Source organism: Ambystoma mexicanum, chromosome 2p (assembly GCF_040938575.1).
Source record: "Ambystoma mexicanum isolate Mex_15411 chromosome 2p, UKY_AmexF1_1, whole genome shotgun sequence".
NCBI lineage: Eukaryota > Metazoa > Chordata > Amphibia > Caudata > Ambystomatidae > Ambystoma > Ambystoma mexicanum.
Genome location: NC_090923.1, coordinates 1341991769 through 1342015628, shown reverse-complemented (window position 1 = coordinate 1342015628; position 23860 = coordinate 1341991769). Strand labels below are relative to the sequence as shown.

The following is a 23860-nucleotide window of genomic DNA, read 5'->3' as shown; positions in this document are numbered from 1 at the left end:
CCGAAGTTCCGGCTGCAAACCCAGAACAGCAATGGTTCTAGCAAGGTAGCCCACTGGGTTGTCCAGGGAAACTTCCAAAGGTTCAGGCCAGCTGAATCCTCGAGAACACATCACGACTGGTTGGTCCCACCATTCCAGGGGTTGAAGCACAGCACAGGGCTTCACAGTTCAGGTAGTCCAACAGGGCTTCACTGGGCCAGATGAAGGAAGGGATGCTGGGCCTCTTCAGGATTTTTCTTTGGATCTTATTTAGCTGTTCTTCTACACAGGATTCTTGGTTCCAATGCTGATCTGAAGAAATGGCTACAGGAGTCCTCTTATCCAAAATCCAGCCACGCTCACAAAGGCATCACTAGCCCACACAAAGCTGTGGGTTTCTCAGGCAAGTGCATGGCCTTAATGTGAGATTGTATTGTCTGGCAAAGCAGGAAAAAACTAAACAATATGAACAAAGAACAAGTGAACATGTCATGGCATGGCCTTTTTAGGGCACTACCCACGGTTAGTTGCCATATGCAGTAAGCACAAATGTGCACACTACAAATAACACAAAAATGGTAAAAATAGAATTGCTGCCATGAGCTTGCCTTTAGGTATATATAAAAGTAACCGAAAAAGTGTAAAAGACTAGGGTGATACAAAAGTATCCCCATTTGCCCTGCATTGTAAAATGCTGTGTGTGAGGTTAAAAAATGTACAAAGTATAAAAGTCAAAAGCGAACGTTTCCCAGTACCATAGTCTGAAGGACTGATCGGTTTCCCCATTATAAACATGCAAAAGGCCAGGGGAGTGAAGCTGAAGATTTCACTTCCATGTAAAAAGCAAGGACAGGTTCAAAAACCAAGTCAAGACGATTGCGCGTACATAGAACTATAGAAAGTTGCCAAAAGAGAAATCTTTGCTAACAGGGACAATGGAGTTCAGCTGCCTTTATTCACTACTATTACTTTGTGACAACCTGGACTGCTAGAGTATCATGCTTAGAAAGTAGACTATAAATCATTTTTCTACTAATACAAAGAAGGAGTCATCACACTTCTCAGATCCTTAAATACCTCTAACATTTTCATCTTCCAATTAAGATTCTGCGGTTTACAGATTTAGGCCTTCAAGGATGTTGGGAACATTGGCCATAAAGTAATAAGTGTCACAGATTCATACCGGAGAGGTTATTCAAGCCTTCAAGGCTAGTGGGTAGGTTGCTCTGGGTGCGTTGTGTGTTCTTAAGATGAAGAGTTTGAAGGGCAGTCATGGCAGGAAGCTGCCTGCAAAAAAAACAAAAAACAAACAACATTGTTTTAACAAAGCCATGTACAGAACGTTTCCAGGCAAAGTAGTGCGTTACATTTTTTATGTGGTCAATGGGACTTTTCTTTTTTTTTTATATATATAAAAAGGTGCATTGCAAAGCTTTTCTTTCAACATGTAGTTGAAGCATGTAAGATCTGGTGCAATTTCTGTATATCAAATCAGTTTTAAAGGCTTGATGCTACTTCACAAAACATGCAAGGAGCTCAGGTTCCCGAATTTGGCAGACGATTTAGCTCCATTCATCAAGTCTTCAATGTACACAAAATGATTTACCATCAACTAAAGAAGAGATACTAAACCTATTCAGTGAAGCACCAACTATTCCTCCACCACCTTGCGAATCTCACAATTCCCTGCTTTTAACTTCCTTCGTTGTTAGCACTGTCCTCCAAGTTGGACATCAGGATGTGTGGTAGGAAGATGTTGAGACTATTTTTAGGTTAAATCACAAAGATTTTGTTAGTTTGACAGCAGCTAGAAAGGTGAGGAGGCTTTTTTGGCGATTGCGTCATTTTTTATATCATGTATAACCACGCACAAACTAATGAAAGTATGTTTTTATTACGTTGTATATGCACAGATTAGCAGTAAAACAGAAAGGTGACAGATATTTAAAAGTTGAAAACAAATTTATTTTCTTGCTACAAAAGCATTTAATCGCCAGTCTGAATTTGAAGACACAAAAGAAAAACAAAAAATCCTTCCAAGGGGCAACCAAGACAAAATACAACTAAGATGTGTTGCTGCAGAATAGATTCTAACACTAATATGAATATTTGTAAATGAGATACAATAACCTAAATGCACGTTAAGGCAGTTTTTGTTCCACCCTCGGGTTGGAGAGCTACAACCACTAATCCTAGAGGGAAGACGAACACACCTGACAAGAAATGGACGTCAACCCTCTCTTTGTGCAGGTAACATGGACAGAGGGAGAAGTCTGAACCCTTAGGTAGGGGAAGTAGGCTGGCTCAAAGGTACAATTGGTCTACACATCCATCTCTCGAAAATACACCACACTTATAAACTGAAACATATACGCTTTATGAAGCATATCAAATTATCAGGTCACAAAACTACTCAGGTACGTAATATGCCAAGCAAATTTATAAACACAAAGTCTCTAAAAGTACTCTCCCAGCGCCAATGCCAAAATGTGGGCACTCAACATCAAATAATGGGGTTGGAGAGAACCAGGGAACCATTACATCTAGCAAGAAGGCAAGTCACCTTTGGGCCTGCACACTGCATAATAATGTACAGTCCTAAAGACACAACCCAACCCTAGTATAGGTGAAAGGCCCTAGACCCGATGGTCAACGCCTATCACATATAGCAGGGAATGGGAGAAATAGGGAAACACAATTTTTATCGACAAGAAAAAAATAAATCTGTTAAAAATCCCTGAGGCCTACAACATCAATCCACAATCATCTAGGTTCCCAGGGAATTATATAAGTAATAATGCACAGACGCATGTAATAATAAACTATAGCCATGGAGAAACTGAAACCACCATAAACCATTGTCAAACGCTTCTGAGAATCAAAACAGGTTAGCAAGAGTTGTCTACCTTACACATTTCTGGAATAAAATATACATTGTTACCAGGTTCATTTACAGTGTTTAAAGCACATTCAACATAACAAATGCAGGGTAGGATTTAAAAATGGATATGGTCTCGGTTAGAAAGCATTCTTCAATCCAGGGGTCCTAACAGACCCAAACAAAGTACATTGGGTGCTACCTAAGAACACTAGATGACTTGCATTACTTTGGGGAACCAGGTATTTGGTCCTCTTTCCAGGACTACATAATCAATGCATTCCAGGATATGTGGGCTGTGGTAGACCTGTCCTTCGATGGTAGAAATACTATCCTGTTACCGGCCACACATCACCTTGGTGGTAGACCGAAAGGAGGATTAATGACAGTGTGCATAATACCCTTACTATAAAGCACATTCCCATTGACTCCGATTGATCACATATCAGCCGGAATAACTACTGGCAACTAGTTATGTACGTATAACTTAACCTTAGTCATCAACATCTACTACCCCCACAGGATTAAAGTTCAGTGCAGCTATTAGGAGCTGTGGTGAATCAGAAGGAGGAAGCGGACACTCATGTTTCATTTGGTTTTATTAAAAGAAAATTGTACAGCCTAACTTTCCCCATCAATATGGGTAGTCCCTACCTATGTTTCTAAGTAAGGTGCTCGTCAGTTATTCGCAAATGTCCAAAGGAATATGGTCGGTCTGCTACCCACATGAACATAACTGATCCTATCACTACGATAGCTAACTTAGGTCAGGAGGATTCTATGTTAATCCATCCCCAGTTTCTTTTTGCTACGTTTTTTGCCAAACATTTTTGCCTGAAAAAAACTATTTTTATTTGGGGGAGTCCGCTCCCCTCCTCTATTATTTATTACCCACCCTACCCTTTACATGCCATTATCCCCACCCATCCCCCACATATTTTTCGATGAGTTAATTCAGGCAAATATTTTAGGCAAAATATACAGCAGGGGGAAAAAAAACGGGCGTTGCATGCACGTCATACCATCAGGAGAATGGCCCCCTTCTCCTGAGGGTACTTCTGGTACCAAGGATAGGCTTCCTTATTAATATAGAATCTTTAAATAGTCTCTTGTTACTTCTTGCATCAGTTTCTGGTAAACCTTGTTCTGGTCCATTTGATTTTGTATAATATTCACCACAATAGTTCCTCTGAGCTCTGGATCATAATATTCTCTTTCTCTTAAGTTATTCTCTTGTATAATACCAGGATACTTTCCCCTTTTTCCAGGGTATTGTTATGCACTGTTTTTTTCTGTCACTCAAGATTTTCAATACTTCGCTCTCTTAAATATCAAAACACTTTATGTAAATCAGTTTCACGTCCAACATTTCCTCGTGAACTGTACTTGGACGAAATTGTTGCACTGTATAATGATTCCTTCTGGGCCTCCCGTTATTCCGGTTTTCCTCGTTCCCTCCGACTGTGAAGGAGAACTTCTTTAGGATTCTGGTTTCTCTGGGAGCTTCCCTCTTGCTGTGAATTGCCGTCTGTGTGCTTTCGCCAGCATTTCCTTACTCTAGATTTCTTTTCTTCTCGTAGCGTCCCAGTATTCTGCTGAGTGACCGGACACCTTGTTGCTTGGTGCTTGCAGTGGTATCAGCGATAGTTCATAGGCAAGATGCCCACCACGCATCCTTTGTGGTCACGCCAACACCTCCCCTCTGCGCTCCTGCTCATTCGGCTTCTCACATGGGGATTCGCCGTAACTCGCGTCTGCCCCTTCAGTACAGTGCAGGCTTGAAACTCTCAGGCTTCATAGCTCACGACTGCTCCGACTCCTCCAGGTGTTACACAGCTCGGTGCCGTTCCTTGCCTGCGTATGCTTTCCTCTCTCTCCTGCTTTGTTGCTTGTCGAGTACTCTCTATTCAACATACTCGTCCTAGAGGATTGGATACTTCCATTTAAACCGACATGTTCTCTTTCTGGGTGATACTGTCATATATAAAGTTTTTCTTCATACCAGTCTAGTTTAAAAGTCTATGGTATTTTAGAGCATCCAATGTAAGCCACGGTGTGTCAAGCTTTAGGAAGTACCGCACAAGAGGAGTCCTTGTCCCCTAAGGGGGAAGAGTCTCACAGTGAGGTCCACCTTGCCTCGGACCATTGGGTGGGTGTTGCGTTTGCGGGCTTACCTTCCTAGCCTCACGGGGGGGGGGGGATCCCGCTTGGGTAGAAGGGACGAATTCCCTCAATTTATCAAAGAGCACATTGAGAAACGTATTGGATGGTGATCTCTATCATATTAATATGCCCATTCTCATTTTAGGAGATTTTAATTCAAATATCCCCTTAACTCACCCTACTTACTTTGGGGGACATTCTTCCTTCCCCAACTAAGGCAATCTTCCTTTAACAGAAAGCGGAATAAGTGGTACAAACTACTATCCAGTAATGGCTTTATGTTAAATGGACGCTGTATGGGTGATATACCTGGAGAATTTACTAGAATGGACTTTAATAGTGCTTCTTCAGGTGCCCATTTTTGATTTATTCTTACATTTTGCGATTGAATAGAGAAGAGAGTGACCACTATCCTTTGGTTATTACTTGTATCACTCTCTTAAAAAATAATTACTGGTGTGGTCACCTTAAATAATAAAAGTAATTTTATTATCTGGAGACCGAATTATTTGGATAGAGCCGATTCATACTTTAACAGATGTTAAACACTTTGTATGATGGAGGACTTTTTTACCATTAATATTAGGTATTGCTTTCCTTCAGGTCCCTGTCGGCACCATAGGCCTTCTGCGAATAGTAATACGCTCGCTCATAGCTATGACCCTGCTATTAGAGATAAAAAGAGAGCTGAGGGTTAAAATATGTCGGGCATCTAAATCACACGTAGGTCTGCTTTCTCTTACACTACAGTGCAAACATATAAAAGCAGAATATCTATCCTAGCTGCATCAATATAAATACATGCACAAGTTAGAACAATGGGTCGACTTGGTGCACATTTGCAGGACTAAAAGATACATGTAGGTCATGGCAGTTAGTCAATGGCTCTAAATACAATCCTAGCTTGCTGGACGGGGCCTCTAAAGGAATCATGGGAGCTTTATATTAGAGCTACTATAATATATAATAATTTGTCTTTCATATAGCGCTTTAATCAAAAGCGCTTACATAAGACATATTTACATACCTGACTTTTGGCATGATTCCTACTAACTCTTTGCGTCTGTCACAATAAATTGACCCTTAAACACGATCTAAGGCACATCATCTCTTTCATTGTCCACTTTCAGGATTCTAGAGCTCCTGGCCCAGATGGGACATGTAATTCCCTGATAAAAAATGTATAGTTACTCACTGTAGTGACTAACGTACTCTTAGGGCCTCATTACACGGTAGGCGGTAACCATGGCGCTAATGCGCCATGGTTGCCGCCGGTAATTTACCGATCCCGCCATGGTGAATGGCGGAATTACCGCCCCATTCCAAGGTTGGCGGGGCCGTAATTTCCCATTCACCATTGGCCCTTCCCCATTCCCATAGGGCTCAATGGGAATGGGGAAGGCGGCAATTACGGTACCGCAAATTGTGGTGCCATAATTGCCTCCAAGGTCCCTTTGCGGGTACCATCCTTAACGGCTGGTAAAATCAGCCGTTAAGGTAGGGACCACCAAAGGGACCTCGTAGTAGGGCGGTAAGGGATTACCGGCACCGGTGCCGGTAATCCCTTACTGCCATCCGTGTAATGAGACCCTTAGACTATAGTCCCCTTTCCTACATACTGCATGGGCATCCCTTGCTAGGGACGGGAGACGGGACCTTTTCACCAGAAAAACCGTCTTGCCCTTTAAATTTAGAGGCACGGCCCTGGGAGCATTTGCTCCTCTGACCCCGCCCACCAGCACCACTCCTCAGTCCACATTGACGGGTCGACAATATTAATATTGCCTAATGACACCAGCTTTATTAGGTGGAAGGATGGTGGGACATACGGAGGAATGGGGACTATGGACTAAGAGTACGTTCGTCATTACGGTGAGTAACTATTAATTACTCTACGTATCGTCCCCTTTCCTCTATATTGCATGGGCGATTACAAAGGAGTGTAGCCCCAGGGTGGAGCGGTGACCCTCCTTAAGAAAACAAGTTCCTCAGAACCGCATGTCCGAAAGCCACGTCTGAATTAGAGCCGTGTTCAAACAGTAGTGCTTACAGAAAGCCAAAGGGGAGGCCCAGGTGGCCACCCTGCTAATGACCTGCCACGGTACTTGTCTCTGGAATGCGACCGCCGTGGCCTTGGCCCCGACAGTGTGGGGGTGCATGTTCACTGGCAGTGGTTTGTGTTGCCCCTCATAAGCCTCCTTGATCGCAGCAACCATCCATCTCGCGATAGAGGCCTTGGATGCCTGATACCCAGGACTTGAGCCATCGAATGTGATAAATACAGCATCCGACTTACGAAGCTCTTAGTCCTGTCCAGATAGAATTTCAGAGCGCGTCTGACATCCAGACGTTGCAAGAACCTTTGAGCATCGTCCTTTGCATCAGCAAAGAAGGTAGGTAACACTATCTCCTCATTTAGATGGAGAGGAGGGGACTTTAGGTAGAAACGCAGGATGCGTTCTCAGGACCACCTTATCCCTGTACAACGTGGCATAGGGTTCTGAAGCCACCAAAGCCTGGATCTCGCTGACCCTACGCACTGACGTAATGCCAACCAACAGAGCTGTTTTAACAGTGACCAGTCTGATGTCTGCGGATGCCATTGGTTCGAAAGGCTTATGCGCCAGAGAACCCAAAACCACATCGAAGTCCCACACAGGGTGTGGTTTCCTTATGGGCGAGTAGAGCCTGGCTAGGCCCGCCAGATGACGTCTAACCACCCGGTTGGAGGAGAAGAGCTCCTTCTCAGAGTTCCTGTAGGCACCTATAGCTGCTAGATAGGTGCGGCATGTGTCTATTTGTGCCCCTGAGTACGCGAGGCGTACCGAGAAGGAAAGCACATCGGCCCAATGACAGAACCTGCTCCATTTACTCTTGTACTGGCTCCTGGTAGCCTGGCTCCCTTAATAATCTCCAAGTTAGCCTGTGATAGGCTCAGATGCTTCAGCGTAAACTGCTCAGGAACCACACTGCGAGGGCTAGCTCTGTCGGGTGGGGTGGATGACGCTGCCCCCCGGCTGCACCAAAAGATGAGCTGGGCCCATCGGAAGGTGAATGGGTGGTCTGTCCGAGAGGCTGAGAAGTTCAGAGATCCGCGGTCTCGCCGGCCACCATGGAGCTATCAGAATAATGCTGAGGTGACAAGATTCCTTTACCTTGCGCATCACTATGTGGACCAGGGGCGTGGGAGGGAAGGCATACGCTATCATGCCGTTCCACTATATCTGGAATATGTCACCTAGGAAGATGGGGCCCTGCCCCTGCCAGGACGTGAACTGCTGGCATTTCCTTTTGTCCCAGGAGGCAAAAAGATCCACTTGAGGATGGCCCCATTTGCTGAAAATCTGAGGCAGCACCTGGTCGTTCAATTGCCATTCATAATTGTCCACTCCCATTCTGCTGAGCCTGTCCGCCTCCAAGTTGGAACCCCCCGGAAAGTGGACGGTCGTGAGGTAGATGTTCTCCAGGGCCCATTCCTGCATGCTGACCGCTAGACTGCACAGCGGAGGGGAACTGGTACACCCCTGCTTGTTGACATAGTACATGCTGGTGGAGTTGTCGGTCTGGATAAGTACTATCTTGCCCCCAATGAGCGGAACAAAAGCTTTGAGAGCTAGCCAGATGGCTTTCTGCTCCAGCCAGTTGATAGGAGAGACTCCTGCTCCTGCCGGGTCCAGACTCCATGGATGCTGTCGTTGTCCAGAGTGGCTTCCCAGCCTTCCAGGGAGGAGTCTGTACTGATGGTGACCTGCGGAGTCAGCTGCCGGAAGGGCTTGCCAGTCCGCAGATTGCAGTGCCTGAACCACCATGTAAGGTCTTTGTGGAGAGAAGGAGGAATGCTAACCGGCTCCGGTTGGGAGCCCTTATCCTCATTCCATGAGGCTGCGAAGTGCAGCTGTAATTTCCTAATCTTGAGTCGCGTGTGGGGTACGGCCAGTAGGACCACTGCCATGATACTCAAGAAGTGTTGGTATCACCAGGCCGAGTTCACAGCTCTGGTAAGGAAGCAAGTAGTGGCTCTCTTGATGGCCATGATCTTGTCCTCGGAGGGAAAGTCTCTCGGAGCTGGTGTCCCAGATGAGACCAAGGTAGGTAAGGCTCAGCGTAAGCTGCAGCTGAGACTTCTTGAGGTTGATAGTAAACCCCAGGTCGAGTAGTGTGTCGATAAGTGCAGAGGAAGTGTGGTGAACCGCCTCCGGAGATGTCGCCCTGACAAGCCAGTCGTCCAGGTACAGGTAGACATGGTGGCCCTGGTCCCTGAGGAAGACTGCCACTGCATTCATTAGCCTGGTAAATACCCTGGGGGCCGAGTTGAGGCCAAAGGGTAGCACCTTGTATTGGAAATGGCAGCCCATGATCCTGAAGCGTAGTAAAGCGCGATGCGGCTGCCAAATCGTCACGTGTAGATAAGAGTCCTTCAGATCCAGTGAGCACATCCAAGTCTCCCCTGTTCAATGTCACCGCAATGAGTGCTGGCGTAACCATCTTGAATTTTTGAAGCAGTAGGGAGAGGTTGAGAAGTCCAACACAACTCTCAGGCCAGCCTGGTTCTTCTTTTGTATGGTGAACATTCTGGAATAGAATCCCAATCCTGGCTGAGACTTCTTCCACTGCCTGGCTCTCGACAAGCGACCACATTTCCGTCAACCGAGTTGCTGTCCCAATCTATGGGAGTAGATGGTAGGAAAGGGAGGGACCAGTAGGCAGGAACCCCATGGATACTACGTCTAAGATCCAGGGATTCAAACATTTCTGGCACCAAAACTGCACGTGGAAGGAAAGCCTGCCCCCACCAGAGACACGTGGACACAAAGGGATGCGTCCTGCTTTCTTTCCCTCAGAGGCTGCTGCAGAGGAGGGGGGACTGGAAAAAGCCCTTGCCCCCCGTCCCCCTTTTGTCATTTGCGCCGGTGCTGAATCTGAGAACAATCAGACTGTCTCAACCTCCGTTCTTGGAAGCCCCAGAACCCTTATCAGAGCGTTGATGTGACTGGATGTATGCTGCTAGGGAGAATTCTCATAGATCTGCTTCAGAGACCCCCAGCAACTTTGCTGGATTTTGAGGACTTAATTTCTTTACCTGGAGAGAGTGTGAGCCTTTTTTCCCCACTCTCTCATGTATTATGAAGTGTGTTTTACTCTTGTGTTCTTTGATTATGGAGTTTTAGACAACTCCAAAGGCATCATCTTTTCATGTGTGTCACACAGCACCCTCAGTGCAGTGACACAGGGAAGCCTTTCAGGCTGTCCCAAGGTTTAAATACCTTCTCTGGGATAAACTACTGTTTCCCAGGGAAAGTAAAGTGAAATTGACTTTACTAGTCTTTCCAAATTCCTAGACCCAGCACAGACTATCTTACCATAGAGTGCTGGAGGGGTTACTTAGTATCCCCTATGTTTAGAAACTCATGTAGGAGTCACATGCTACCCTTTCCTCTCGAAATGGCTGGTGGCAGTGGTTTTACAACAAACTACCATGATTTTTCCCGGTGGCGTTAAATCGCGGAAGCCATGTTTTTCAAGAATGCATCTGAGCCTCCTTTGTTTAAACGGATCCCGGTCTTCTTTTTTCATAATTTCTTTTTGGAAAGGTCCTTCTAGAGTTTGTCTCTGCGCGACAAACCAGGTTTGGTCCCTTTGTTCCTACACCTTTGGCGGGCTTCAGGACTGAAGACCGACTCTAGCGCCCGAGTGTCTGGGGTGGGCAGGAAGTGAGGGAGGTGCCAGAAACTCCCTGTGCTTGGTCTCCTAGGTGACCCAGATGCACTCTGGCGTGATTGGCTGGCTGACTGTCCGGCAAGGACAGCCACCCTGCTGGGTGAGTGGCAGCTAGGCTGGAATGAATGGAAGAAAACTGGATAAAAGGCGAGTCTCTTGGTTTGAAAGGCAGAGTCGACCACTGAAATGAAAGAACCGAAGACGAGCTGGAAGAGGACGGCTGCTGCAACTCCTGGACCGCTGGTTTACCCGGTGAAGCCATGCTGCAGGGCCGAATCGCCAAGTTCATCTCAACAGAGAAGCGCTTCAAGGACGACTTCTCCCTTTCAGTTGGTGGGACCAATAAATCCGTAAGCCACCTGGATACCATTCTCGGAGCTGGTTGTATTTTCCTCAAAGTGCTGCAGGAAACCGAATAGCCAGGGAGAATGTTACGCTCACCTGGTCTCTGCTGAGGTGTTGGAGCATGGTCGCAGCCTTCCCAGGGATGAAACTCCTCTTGTCTGTTCCTCCCTCTGCGACTGTGTGGGAAACTGTGGTGACGAGCAGTGCGGTTCCTGCGTGAATATAAGGGGGTTCGTATGAGTATGCAGCCTGTGTCTCTGACCCCTTCTTCAGACCTCTTCTCCCTGGATGTGGCTTCCCTGGGGTAGCACTATTCTTGAGGCTCACCTGCTGAATGATGATGATGATGGGCTCTCCGTCCTGCTGCTTCTGGCAGGGGCGCTTGTTGAAGGGAACCAAGTTTTTTCACTGGTCTCTTGTTGTGGAAGTCCAGGGCAGCTGCGACTAGTCCACTTCTCTTGTAGGTAAGTGTTTCCCTTGTTTCCACTTGCCCGCTTGTCTTCCGACTGTTGTAATATTATTTGTAAAGTTCGTTCTCTGTCCTTTGTATGCAATGTCTCTTTTCTCTGCTCTCTCTCCCCTTGCAGGTGGTGTAGCGGTGCCGGCAGTAGCAGAAGCAGAGCCAGCGGTATGGAGGAGCGGGGCTGAGATGGTCCGACAGCTGGCAAGTAGCCTTTAATGGTGCCTTAGGGTGCGCGTTAGGTTTTAAATGCAGCGCGACCCTGGGTTGGGTGTTTTCAGGAGTTCTAACCTGGTCTTCTTTTCTCATTTCAGGACTTTGGCTTCGTAGGACAGGGAGCGCAGGTGCTCCGGCGTCGATTCGGGATCTGCCAAGAAGATGGAGCGTTGCCGTGAGATGCGAGCCAGGGCCTAGGTAAGGATGCTGTTGTAGCAGGATCACGAGGTAAGTAGCAGGTTCAGGCGGCAGTGAGCGCCACATTGCACGGAGGTTCAAAGTAACACAAAGCATTTGCTTGACTGGTCAGTGGGTTTATATAGGTCTTGTTCCCGGCCACGCCCAGTAGCTCTGGCCTGCCTGCTGCCACGCCCTGCCACACCTAATGAGTCAGCACCTGAAGACCAGGGCGTGGGAGCCATGCCCAATGAGTCAGCACATCAGGATGTCCTCTGGAATAAAGGCTTTCACCTGGAAAGTATTTGTAAAATAAAGGCACTCCTGCACTGAAATAAAGTGTTCCTGCTCACATCTCTACATGAGCTTGGCGCCAAAGGTGCCAGGACAGAGTCCAGCTGGGCCCCTGTGTTTATGAGTCCCAAAGGGACATAGGCAAGTCAAGTGACCCATTGCCCCAGTCACTAGATGGTGTGGTTTTTGTATTCTGGGGCCCATGGCCATGACAGCGAAGGACACCAGTTTGTGTGCTTGACTACAGCTACCGGAATTGAAGATTTGCCTTTGCCAGCCTTTTGACCAGTCCTAATGCAGTGCAGGAGTACCCCAACGTCCTCCCTCTTGGCCCCACAACTGAGTCTCAGGAACAGCGAGATCTGCAGGCACTGACATGAACAGACGTCTTCAGCTGCATCTTTTTCTTCATTGTAAGGTACTGTGAAAACCCTCCGAGAGAACTTAACTCTCACTGCGAAAGTGCTTGAAACTTTGGCAACTTGCAGGCCTTGTGAGCTTGTGACCCAACATATGAATCTTTCTTTTACGAACTACTTCTGACTTTGGCAAAGACTTTTCCGTTTAACTCCCAGAACTGCTTTATCCTATACAAGACTTTAGCCCATTGACTTTGGCCTAACCTATTGCATTGAATCAACTCCTCTGGGGAACTCAACTATTTGCACTGTTTAAGAGTAACTAATATTTGTTTTATTAACTTGTGCGTTTCTGCTCCTACTTCAAATGATCTGAATGCCATTTTGCTCCTCCTTCAAAGTAGTTTAAATGCCTCAGAACCTGATATTGTGAAGTACTGAAATATATTTTTGTGTGATATAGATTTCCTTCTTCTAGTGAATGTTTTATAACTAACTGTGAAATAAATTAATAAGTGTTTTACCAAGAAACCTTGAGTATAAGAGCCTATTTGAATACTAGTAATTATAGACCTCTGTGTAACAACCTTACAGCTCACATGCCCTCTTGCGATAAGCCTGGCTGCTCAGCAACGCTACTGAAAAACTGTGTAGTACAGGCTTATAGCAAAGGTTGGTTTTGCTTACACCTGTAGTCCTAGTTGTGTGTAGTGGTGCCAAAGGGTACTGCATACAAACGTTTCCTAACATACGCCTTGGGCGTGGCCTTCGTTAAGATAAAGACTTCGCAGTTTTCAAGCTGTTCTTTTAATCTTATTCCTCATTGGTGGTGGAGTGAAAGAGGAGACTACCCTGGAATGGAAGGTCCAATATGCATTCCTGGACGTCTGGTTTAAACTTAGTAGCCGTAAGCCAGTCAGTTCTCATGTCCGTGGCAATGCATATGGCCCGGCCAAAGGTATTGATGTGGGCCGCAGTGGACTCCATGATGTCCTGAGCCACCAGCTTGGCCTCTGCCAGCCCCGCCTTGAAGCGTGCTTAGCTCTGCACCGGAAGTTCTGGAAGGAAGTCGGTTATTTCCCACCAAAGCCTTTGCTTAACGGCTGCCAGCATGGCATCTGCGTTGGATTGACGCAGGTGTAGAGTGGCGTTGGAGTACAGCTTCTTCCCGTATGCCTCCAAGATCTTCTCCCCCTTTGCCTAGCAGTGCCGAGGACAATATGGCCGAGGACGACTGAGGCTTTGATTAGAGTGACACTGCAGTGATCACCGAAGAGTGTGGTTGAGGGTGTGCCGACAGTGGATCCCCCTCCATTTGTCTATGCTTGACGTCTAGGCGCTGATAGACAAGCTGGGCAGAGTGTGGCGTGAGCAACCCCGTCTTGGCAAAGGCAACCAAGTCCTTCTGCATCAGGATCCCCATTCTGGCGGGGGAGGTGGGTGGGGCTTCTCCGGCTGTTTGACCTCTCATTGAGGAAGGCCCAAATATTCTGCCAAACATGCAGGCCGTTCGTCAAAGGCCTTGGCCGGCGACAGCATGTCGGGGTCCTCCTCCTCATCTGTGTCCACCAAAGTGTCTGGATGGTCCGGAGCAGGTGGAGGAGTACTGGGCGCCATGGGCTGCAGTGTGGAGCCGGTGGCTGCTGCAGAGGCTAGTGTGGAACCGCCTGTATTGTGGTAGGTAGGGGAGCCAGAATCGAAGGAGCCGGCCGGAGCCATAGGAGGAATGACTATGGGTGCCAGTGGAGTGACCGGAGGGGGCATGTCCCTGATAGCATCTCAAAGGATGGCCCCCATCTGAGGAGTTCGCATCAGCGCTAGGAACCTTTCGAAGAACCTGTCTTCGGAGGCGGCATGTAATATTGACGGAGTGGCGGGCGGATGCTGGGGCCCGGGCACACTCTGCCTGGGGTGCAGGGAAAACCTGCCCTGCACTGCTGATGGATCAACTGTAGGCCACGTACCTCGTTGACACCAGTCTCACCTTGTAACTCGTTCTCCCACCTGTTCCATTCCAAGGAGTGGCATCGGACGAGCGCAGATTTCATCTTGCGAGGCAGCCATTTTGTCGAGTTGCGTGCCACGTGCCGAAGTCGTGGTGCTTGGCTCACTGGGCCCGGCCTCCTCAAAGACTCTTGGCGGTGGAGCATGAGACCTACCCTGCACCTCAGGCTGGGTCCTGGAAGGCGTATTGTCCTCGGCAGTGTCGCCGATATTGCTGTGTGCAGGCGCCCCCTCGGACATTAGGCCGGTACTAGGGCATTGCCCCTCGGTGTAGACCTAGTAGAAGAACCTTGTGGTCCCTCAGCACTGCGCCCTGAAAGATCTGATGACACCTCATCCGTGGGGTCGGTAGCTGGACTCGCCTCAGTACGTGTGCCAGTGCGAGAACCAGAAAGGTTCCTCCCGCTCGGGCGTTTCCTTGGGAAGGAGCCGCCCTCACGGGGTGTGATGGAAAACATCCGCCCTCTCTTGGGCCTCGATCTCTGTCTGATGCAGTCCTTCAGATGCTCTGGAGGTAACCTTTTCGCGGAGCTCCCTCCACCGAGCTAGCCTGTTCTTCAATGTGCGTGGACTAAGTGTGTCGCATGCAGTACAACCTACCCAGTCATGGTCGGGGCCAAGGCAGCGGAGGCAAAGAGCATGGGGGTCAGACGTAGGGAAGAGCCCCTCGCAGGCTGGACGTCCGCTGAAGTCCTCATGCGCCGGGGAAGAGCGTGGTGCCGGAGGACCAAGTACCTGATTGACAAAAAGATATAAGTATCCGGGGAAGAGCGTGTGGTATTACATGGCCGAAACCGAAGCCAGCAGAGCTGGTGAAATTGGCGTGTTCCCATCAACGCGGAAAAGGGGACTGAGGAGTGCCGCCAGTGGGCGGAGTCATGGGAGCGCATCCGCGCCCCCACATGCCTCTAAATTTAAAGGGGAAGAAGGTTTTTCTGTCTCCTGTCCCTAGCGAGGGACGCCCATGCAGTATGGAGGAAAGGGGTGTAAGAGTAAAGAAGCTACTTCTCTGGGGTAAGATTCTTTAGGAGCTCTTCCTCGCTATTGAACGTACAGGATGTATCCCAGCTTGTTGGATGTGTAGTATTGTGTCACCGGTTTCGAGCTGACCCAAAGAGCTACTGCATTCTAGGAATGCTTGATGCCCCAGGGAAATTATTTGCCAGAGTGCTCTTAGAGTAACTGAATGAATGGGCAATCCTAAATCAGATATTGCCTTTCAATCAAACAAGTTTTAAGAAAAAATGTTCTACCTTTGACAAAATTATGACCTTCAATCAGTACGGTAGAGTGCATGGTGTTTATATAATCTATGCAGCATATGTCGATTTTATTGCCGCATTTGAGTTAACAGGGACAAACTGGCTGAAATTGAGGAGATGGGGTCATGGGCTCCTTAATGCGGTCTCCTCTTCACCAAAACACCAGGGTCCAGGTTCGACTTGACCTAAAGGGATCGCTGGCCTACTCTTTATACACCTACAGCACATTAAAACAAGGATGCATACAGTTCTGCTTTAATTTAATCTATCACATGGAAGACCTTACCTTAAATCTAGATTCTCCCCTTTTGTTTCCACCTAGGTTGGGCAATTTGCGCATTCCTTGGTGCGGATATGCAGACGATCTTATTTTGTCAAATCAAACCCCTAGAGTCCTTCAGGCTCATTTTAACAATGCTGTGTTGACAATGCCAATGCGTATGATTTAACTATTTATGACCAAAAGACTATAACCACGATCTTTCGCTGTGGAAAGAAGAGGCAACAGGCTCCCTTTCATTGGCACCTGAATGGAGATGGGGGTGGGTCGAATGTGTAACCCATTACAACTACCTCGGTGTGACTATAGATCATAGACTGAGCTGGTCCAAACAAACAAAACAAAAAGAAAAATCAAGCTCGAAACAAGCCAGCTAGTAGGAGCACTTAAAAGTTCTCTATTCAGCATGCATGGTATTCTTGCTCCTCTTCTTTGGTAATGTAAGGGAGGCATGGTCTCACAAGTGTGACACCGACACAAGAGCTGCAAGTTTCAAAACCTTTATTAAATTCTTGGGGTTTGGAAAGAACTCCTACTTTGCCCTATAGCTACGATGGGAGTAGTCTCTACCATCATATAATAAAGAAAACACAGTCCTAGCCAGTCTATGCCAAATCAAAAGGTCCTATACTAAAACAAAAAAGAAAAAAGAATGCCTGCTCCATCTCTTATACAAAAAGTGTGTAAAGGGGAATATGTATGCAAAGGAAAGTCAAGTGTTATTACAAAGAATCAAGATGGCCGAGTCGGCTCTCCTACCCATGTTCCCATGTTGGATAGCACGGTGTAAGGCGGCCCCCGTAGACAGGATGACACTCTGGCTCAGGTTATAAAAAAAAAAAAAAGGCAGTCCAAAACGTGGGTGGAGTCCCGCTTGGGCTTACATGTTAAAGTTACTTAAGTTCACGAAAAGTTCTTTCAAGGTTCAACATAAATTCACATAGGTCTCCCTCTGTCAGGCTCAGACCTCGCAATCACAGCACTTGCAGGGTCTCCCTTCCCCAAGTTTTATTCCCAGTCGTAGGGCTCTGAACTTTCACTGATGTCGGAGACTTTCAAATGTGCAAGGCTTTTTCCATAAACCTCTGCAGAACCACTTCGACTTTCACTCCGGCTCTCCCCTATGATTTTTGGCCCAGTGCCTCTTGGTCTTGGTAGTTCGATAACACAACCAGAAAAGTTCAAAGAAATCTTTCTCTTAAAGCAATCGCCTTTTAACTTCCCCTTTCGTCAGGGTTAATCTTGAACATGGCGCATTTCAGAGTTCATTCACTTTGTCACTTTACAACAAAACATTAAACATTTTGCTGAGACGTTCGAGTGGGCCGTTTCCTTTTGCCCAGGGGAGTTGCTAGGTCTGGAAAAGACCCGGGGGGCTAAGCTGATGTCGGAACTGTTGGGACTGGGGGCTAGCTAGTCTTTTGGCTGTAGCTCCAGAGATTCTATCCGGGGCTACAACCAAAAGATCAGGGGCTATAGCCCCCTTAGCCCCCCCCTAGCAACGCCCCTGCTTTTGCCGACTACTCTGCTACTCCATCACTGGCTTCACAGTTACCGCCGACTTTAAAGTTCACTATAGGTTTGCTTTCTTTCGTGTCTCATCAGTACGCACGCAAGCTTCAATTCGGTGATACACTGTCGCGGCTTCAATCTTTCCTGTTGCGGCTTCAATCTTTCCTTGACACAAACCGGCCTTTCATGTCTTTCACTAACTCACTGACTGTGTGCATTCCTTTCTTTTCTCTGCAGCTTTGATTCACGAGTCAAAGTTGATACCACAGGCTTGGCTTCGCCTCCCCAGGTCTGCCGTTTACCCGGGAGGGTTGCTGTCATCCTTGAAACACAATGCAGGCTTCTTCTTGTCTGGGATTTGGCTTTCTCTGCATATGCTTCACGGTTTCACTGAGGCAACAACCTCCTGCAGGGATCTTCAGGGTGTCTCCACCCCGCGATCAGTTGTCCCGCTCCACCGGGTTTGCCTTCGCTCCTGAAGATTTCATGTTCCACCTTGCTTAGAGTGCATCTACAGGTTCTGCCTTTTATCCATGTGGGGGTATCAGATGTAGGTGATTAAGGTCAAGGGCCTGACATTGCCTGACCTTATTAACGGGACATGTCCAATGGGATATGCAAGTGTTAGCCTCTTTACTCTCAGTCCTCCTCTTCCTCAGCCAGGAAGGAGGTGTGGGGGGGTGTTAGAACATTGGAGAATCCTATACAATAGGATGGGGTATGGGCACGGAAAGCGGGGATACCGTGTCTCACCATCGGTCGTCTCACCCCCACTCCCTGAAGATTCCTCCTCCAGGTGATCCTCCAGCACTAGTCCACCCCTAGGGTCCGGATCAAAAGGCTATGGCCGTGCCCTGGCCACCTGAGAGAGACCGAGAGATCCCCCAGGGACTAGCAAGTGAGACACCCTTTGGTTTCTCACAGTAACGATTTGCAAGATGAAAATAGTGGCTAAATTGACTTATGGTTTGACTTATGTTGATGCGTGTAGCGGTAAGGCTAAGAAAGATCTCAGCAAACTGGAAGTGTATTGCTTAACAACTATGAACTTACCCTTCCTGTTGAAGTTCTCTCCTGTGAACTAGATATTTGTTCAATCCTCTCAACTGCCTTAATCAGTTGTAAGTCTTATTATTGGAAACTGATTAATTTTAGCAATAAAGTTCTATTACTGGTAGAGGAGGCCAACATTCTATTACTGGTAGAGGAGGCCAACAAGATGCCTAGCTACTATAAAAACTCCATTTGCGGTAGAATCTTGGGCAAAGGAATGATGTGGTGCACGAGATTGAAGATCAACCCTCTGCTCACCACACTACCTTTATTGAAAAGGCAACTAAATAAGACGAAGCAAAAATTGAACCACCTAGCAACTAAGTGCACTAGTAGTGATTACATTGGGGGCTTGGGTGCAAGTCAAATTTGGTGGAGACCTTCAACATTACAGGAGCCCGTCTTGGCCTGGAAAAAAGACAGACTTGTAGATTGTGCAAGGGAAACTACATTGATACGGCCAGGTTTTTAATTAGTTACTGCCCCTTGCTTACTACATCTAGGGTGCAAGCCATTAGGGTCTGTATTCAATTGTATACTAGTGCAGACGAGCTACAGGATTGTTACATGAGGGGAAATGATATCCCCTTAATTTATCATTTAACCAGATTCTGGCTAAAAATTCAAGATATTCTGCTTGCGATGGGAGATTAAAGTGCAATTCTGCCAAGGTTGATCATTTCTAACTATTTTTTGTCTTGACTGAATTGACTATTTATTTTCCTTCTCCATTTGTTTTATTATTTGTGGGATGGTTTTATTGGATTGCATATAAAGCCTGTTGGCTGCATTATACTAAATAAAATAAAAAATGGCTATTAAAAAAATAAATGAATAAAATCACAGGTAAATGCAACAATAATGAAACTTAAACCAGAGCTCATTGGACGCCTAGAAGATCTAGGAAAAATGGCATGGGGCAGGCAAGTATTCCAGAGTCAACTTCAGGAGAGTTCCAGAGTAAGTTCACAGTTTCATAGGAATTCATTGGAAAAGTTAAACGGTCATCTGTTTTAATGGAGGAAAGTATGGATCGACCCCATATGTGCATATTCTGCGATGAGCAGCCCCAGTAAAGTCCAGAGAACCCCCAAGTGTTCCCCAAGAAGTCAGAAGGACCCACATTACAATTCTTCTTCCGATTCCTTCATCCAGTGGTCGACTCTGCCTTTCAAGCCAAAAACCCTTGCCTTTTATGCAGGTTTCTCCCATTCATTCCAGCCTACCTGTCAATCACACAGCAGGGTGGCTGCCCTTGCCAGACAGCCAGCCAGCCAGCCAGCCAATCACCTTTGGGTGCATTCCTGTAACCAAGGGGATTAAGCACAGGGAGTTACGGGCACCTCCCTCCCTTCCTGCTCCTGCCAGACACCCTGGAGACAGAGACGGGCTTCACTTTTGAATTCTGCCAAAGACAAAGCGAACAAAGGGACCAAACCTGGTTTGGCGCGCTGAATAAATACCAAGAAGGACTTTCCCTGCAAGAAATGGCAAAAAAGGCGACCAGAGACATTTTGACAGAAATGGCACCCAAGGGTGCTTTACTGCAGCTGCGAACGCAGCACGCGGTAAAAGCACAACACGGTAGTTAAAAGGAAACCACTGCCACCAGACATTAATTGTACAAAGGGCAACATAAAAATGTTACATGACAAACTAGACAAAGGGGATACTAAGTAACCCCTCCAGCACCCTATTGTAAGATAGTGTGTGCTGGGTCTAGAAAGTTACAAATATAAGTAAAGTCAATTTCACTTCACTGCTCTTGAAAACAGTAGTTTCACCAAGAGAAGGTATTTAAACCATTGGGAAATCTGAAAGACTTCCCTGTGCCACTGCACTGAAGGTGCTGTATGCCACAATGTAAAAAGATGATACCTATGGAGTTTGTCAGACTCCAAAACCAAAAGGAACACAGAGTTCAAATCACAGAAAAATACATATGAGAGTGGGAAAAAAGGTCTCACTCTCTCCAGGTTAAAAATTTAAAGTCCTAAAATCCAGCAAAAGTGCTGGAGGTCTCTAAGGTAGAGAGGAATTCATTATATTATAAGCACATTTTATATTTGAGAAGTCAGATTTACATCTTGCAATATATAATGAAACCAGTGGCAACGTCTGTTGCGAGGCAACCCTACCTCCACGGCAGTAGCAATGTTGAGGTTCCTCAAAAGTCTCGATTTTAGACAGTGGATAGAGTGCTTGATTAGTGTATGAGCTATCTACATACCTGTCCAGGAGCCTGTTTTCAATAGAGAATCACACTTGGCTAATTTTACTTAAACTAAATTATGACATTGAATTATAAAATGAAATTTGCGGAAATAACAGACAGTTTTCAAATGAATCTCGTTGTCTGTGTCTTTTCCTTGTTAACAAATTATAGAATTAGTTTTGTATTAGTTTGGGTTATATATATTTATGTAATTAATGCATGTGTGTTTGGTAAAAGGTGGAATTTCTTTTAACCATATACAATAAACTTTTTTTTTTTAAGTGACACAATGGAGCCTAAAATGCAGTAAACCTAGCTAAGATCTCCCTCACTTTATGGGGCTGGCATGGATCTTCTGCACAAAAGGTAGCTTCATTGAAATCATTGGACGAAGAAGGTCAATCAACTAAAGTACAAATTTGGGGGATGCTGTTGAGTCTCAGTGGGAATGGCTGCCTAGCTGTAAGGCTCAGTCCCGGGAAAAATACTGAAGCAAATATAACCTGCTCTGTGCCTTCTACATAAGAATATATCGGAGGTGGGCATGGGAGAAGACATTGTGCAGCAGCTGACGAGCCCTGCGACGGAGTAATACTTTGGGATTTATTGAAATGAGCAGGCCGGAGGGAGGCGCAGCCTGAGCCCGCAACTGACTTACATGCCGAAGGAGCCGACAGCGGACGCGAGTGCGTGGCTCTCGTGGCATGCTGAGGGGGAGGAGGTAGCAGCCACACATCATGGTATGTAACTCCAAGGCCCTCAGCGCACACACGCTGGCGAGAATTGCCCAAACCAACGCCATCAGACAAGACAGTCTGGCAGGACCGGTGTACTGGTTGTCCTGAATGGTATGCTCACCCCTGGCACTGTAGCGGCCAGCAGAGTACCAACAAGCGGCTCGAACTCCTGGGTGAAGTTGCCAAGCGAGCGGAACGGTGTGTCCGACCTGATCCACACGTGGCACCACACTACAGATCAACATCCATCGGCGATCGCACATATGCTGCAATCACAGGCCGGTGCTGTGGGGCGGCGTGGGAAAGAGACCGGGATCCCGTGGCAATCCAAGCATCTAGAAGACACTTGCTGATGAGCACCGGCACGTAGCTTAGTTGATCCCTGTGCTCTCCCGGGACCGATTCCCCTACACTGCGCTGAGGTCCCCGGGGGCAGATGGTATTCAAGCAGAGGACCAAGGTGTAGCAATTTGGGAACAGACTGAGGAGGATCACTGGCTAATGCCGGACGTGCAGCAAGGTAAAGGACACATTACGCTCCTGTTAAGCAGCGTCTGTGGTGGCCTACAGAGATCTACCACGGTCAGAACTCCCATTACATCCACCACCCCCGGCGGTATGTGGATACATACAACCTGCATGTTGCAGGGCAGTGAGGCTGGTCACACCCAGTCTTGCTGCAGGCACTCAATACAAACAGCTATCCTACCGGTGCAGGGAGTGAACAGGGTTTCAGGAGGCCCCGTTGTTAAGAGCATTCAGTGGCTGGCATCGTCATCATGTGCATTCTTTGGCCCAATATATCCGCCAAGGCAATAGTGTGCAATACCTTTTGAATAACGCCATTAAATAAATTGAATGATGTACACTGATGGAAGTAATATGTGAACACTTTCTGAGGTGAGGTGCGCAGACGCCATAAAGCATGCAAAATTCAGGCAGCACCGGCTGGCGAAAGGAAGCTGTGCTGATGGTACAATACAGTGACCCATCTCTGTAGACTCCCACGTGACGGCTGGCAGCGTAGCAGTGCTGGCCTGGATACATAAATTGATCCCACTGGACACAGAAGAGGATAAGAAGTGCCCATATAGTGCTCAGGTGGAGCAAGCACGCTTTGCAAAGAAACACTGCTTAAAAGAGAAGAAAATAATAAGGGGGCCGGGGGTGGGGGGGTCTCCTGCTTTCCTAGCCGCTTCGTTGAGGTCTGGAACCACACAAAGACCTGGGAGACAGCCAGACTACGGCAAGATATCCCATCATCGACCTGGACTCGAGAACTATTTGGACAGTGCCCGAAATACAGCCAACATTGTAATCAAGAGAAGAGTCGACTGAGTCTACACCACCGGAGATAGTGCCCTAATAGAACAGCCAACTCCTACGATACATTTGTTTCGACTAGGGGGGCGATGCTGAAATATAGCCAGCAGATCGGTGAAGACCGTTTCTTTAGCATCGATTTAGGGAAGATGACGAAGGGCGTGGGGGGAGGTTTTGGGGGGATGGAGTGAAGAAAGGCCCGATTGATTCCTTCACCAGCTCGCAAACTCCAGCGGCAAGTACATCGCCACAACCCAACTTGGGTTCAGCTCTACTGCCAGCTTATAACGATAGAGAAGACCAACTACTGACAACAGTAGAGGCCGGCTTTATGTATAGAAACGTTAAAATGGACGACATAGTTACAACAATAGGGTCTCTCAAATTGAAACTGGAGAAGAAGAGTGGAAGGATAAATGAGGCCGAAGTCTGAATTAGTGTAACGGAGGACAAAGTTGATCAGCATGATCAGGATATAAAATCTGAAACTAGAACTGTCCAAGATAAAGGGCAAATTTGATCACACTGTCTAGATCCAGGAGAAACAACGTGCGTATCGTTTGAATTTCAGAATCCGCCTGTAAAGGCCAAATGGAAACATTTGTGGAGTCGCTCCTCAAGTCCCCATTTGCTACAGCCTCATTCTCCGAACAGTTTTTGGTTGAAAGAGGTCATTGCACCCTGGCCCCTATTCCAAGGCCTGGGCCCCTACCCGCACTATTATCGCAAGACTCTTGAATTACAGGGACAGGGACCTTATCCTGAGGCTCACGAGAGAACAAGGAACGCAAAGGTATGAGGCAAGCAATATACACATCTATCCAGACTTCGCAGCAGGGATACAGACTCAGAGGAACATTCAACCCAGTGGAGAGACAATTGAGA

The 23860-nt window shown here is 47.1% G+C and overlaps 1 protein-coding gene across 1 annotated transcript in view; it reads right to left on the bottom strand.

The window, feature by feature from the left end:
• Positions 1 to 23860, bottom strand: part of FLII (FLII actin remodeling protein) — an 898330-nt gene that overhangs the window by 687971 nt on the left and 186499 nt on the right. Inside the window, exon 7 of the mRNA XM_069645694.1 lies at positions 1163 to 1266. Coding sequence (XP_069501795.1) covers positions 1163 to 1266 — 104 coding nt within the window. The remainder of the gene's footprint in view (positions 1 to 1162; positions 1267 to 23860) is intronic.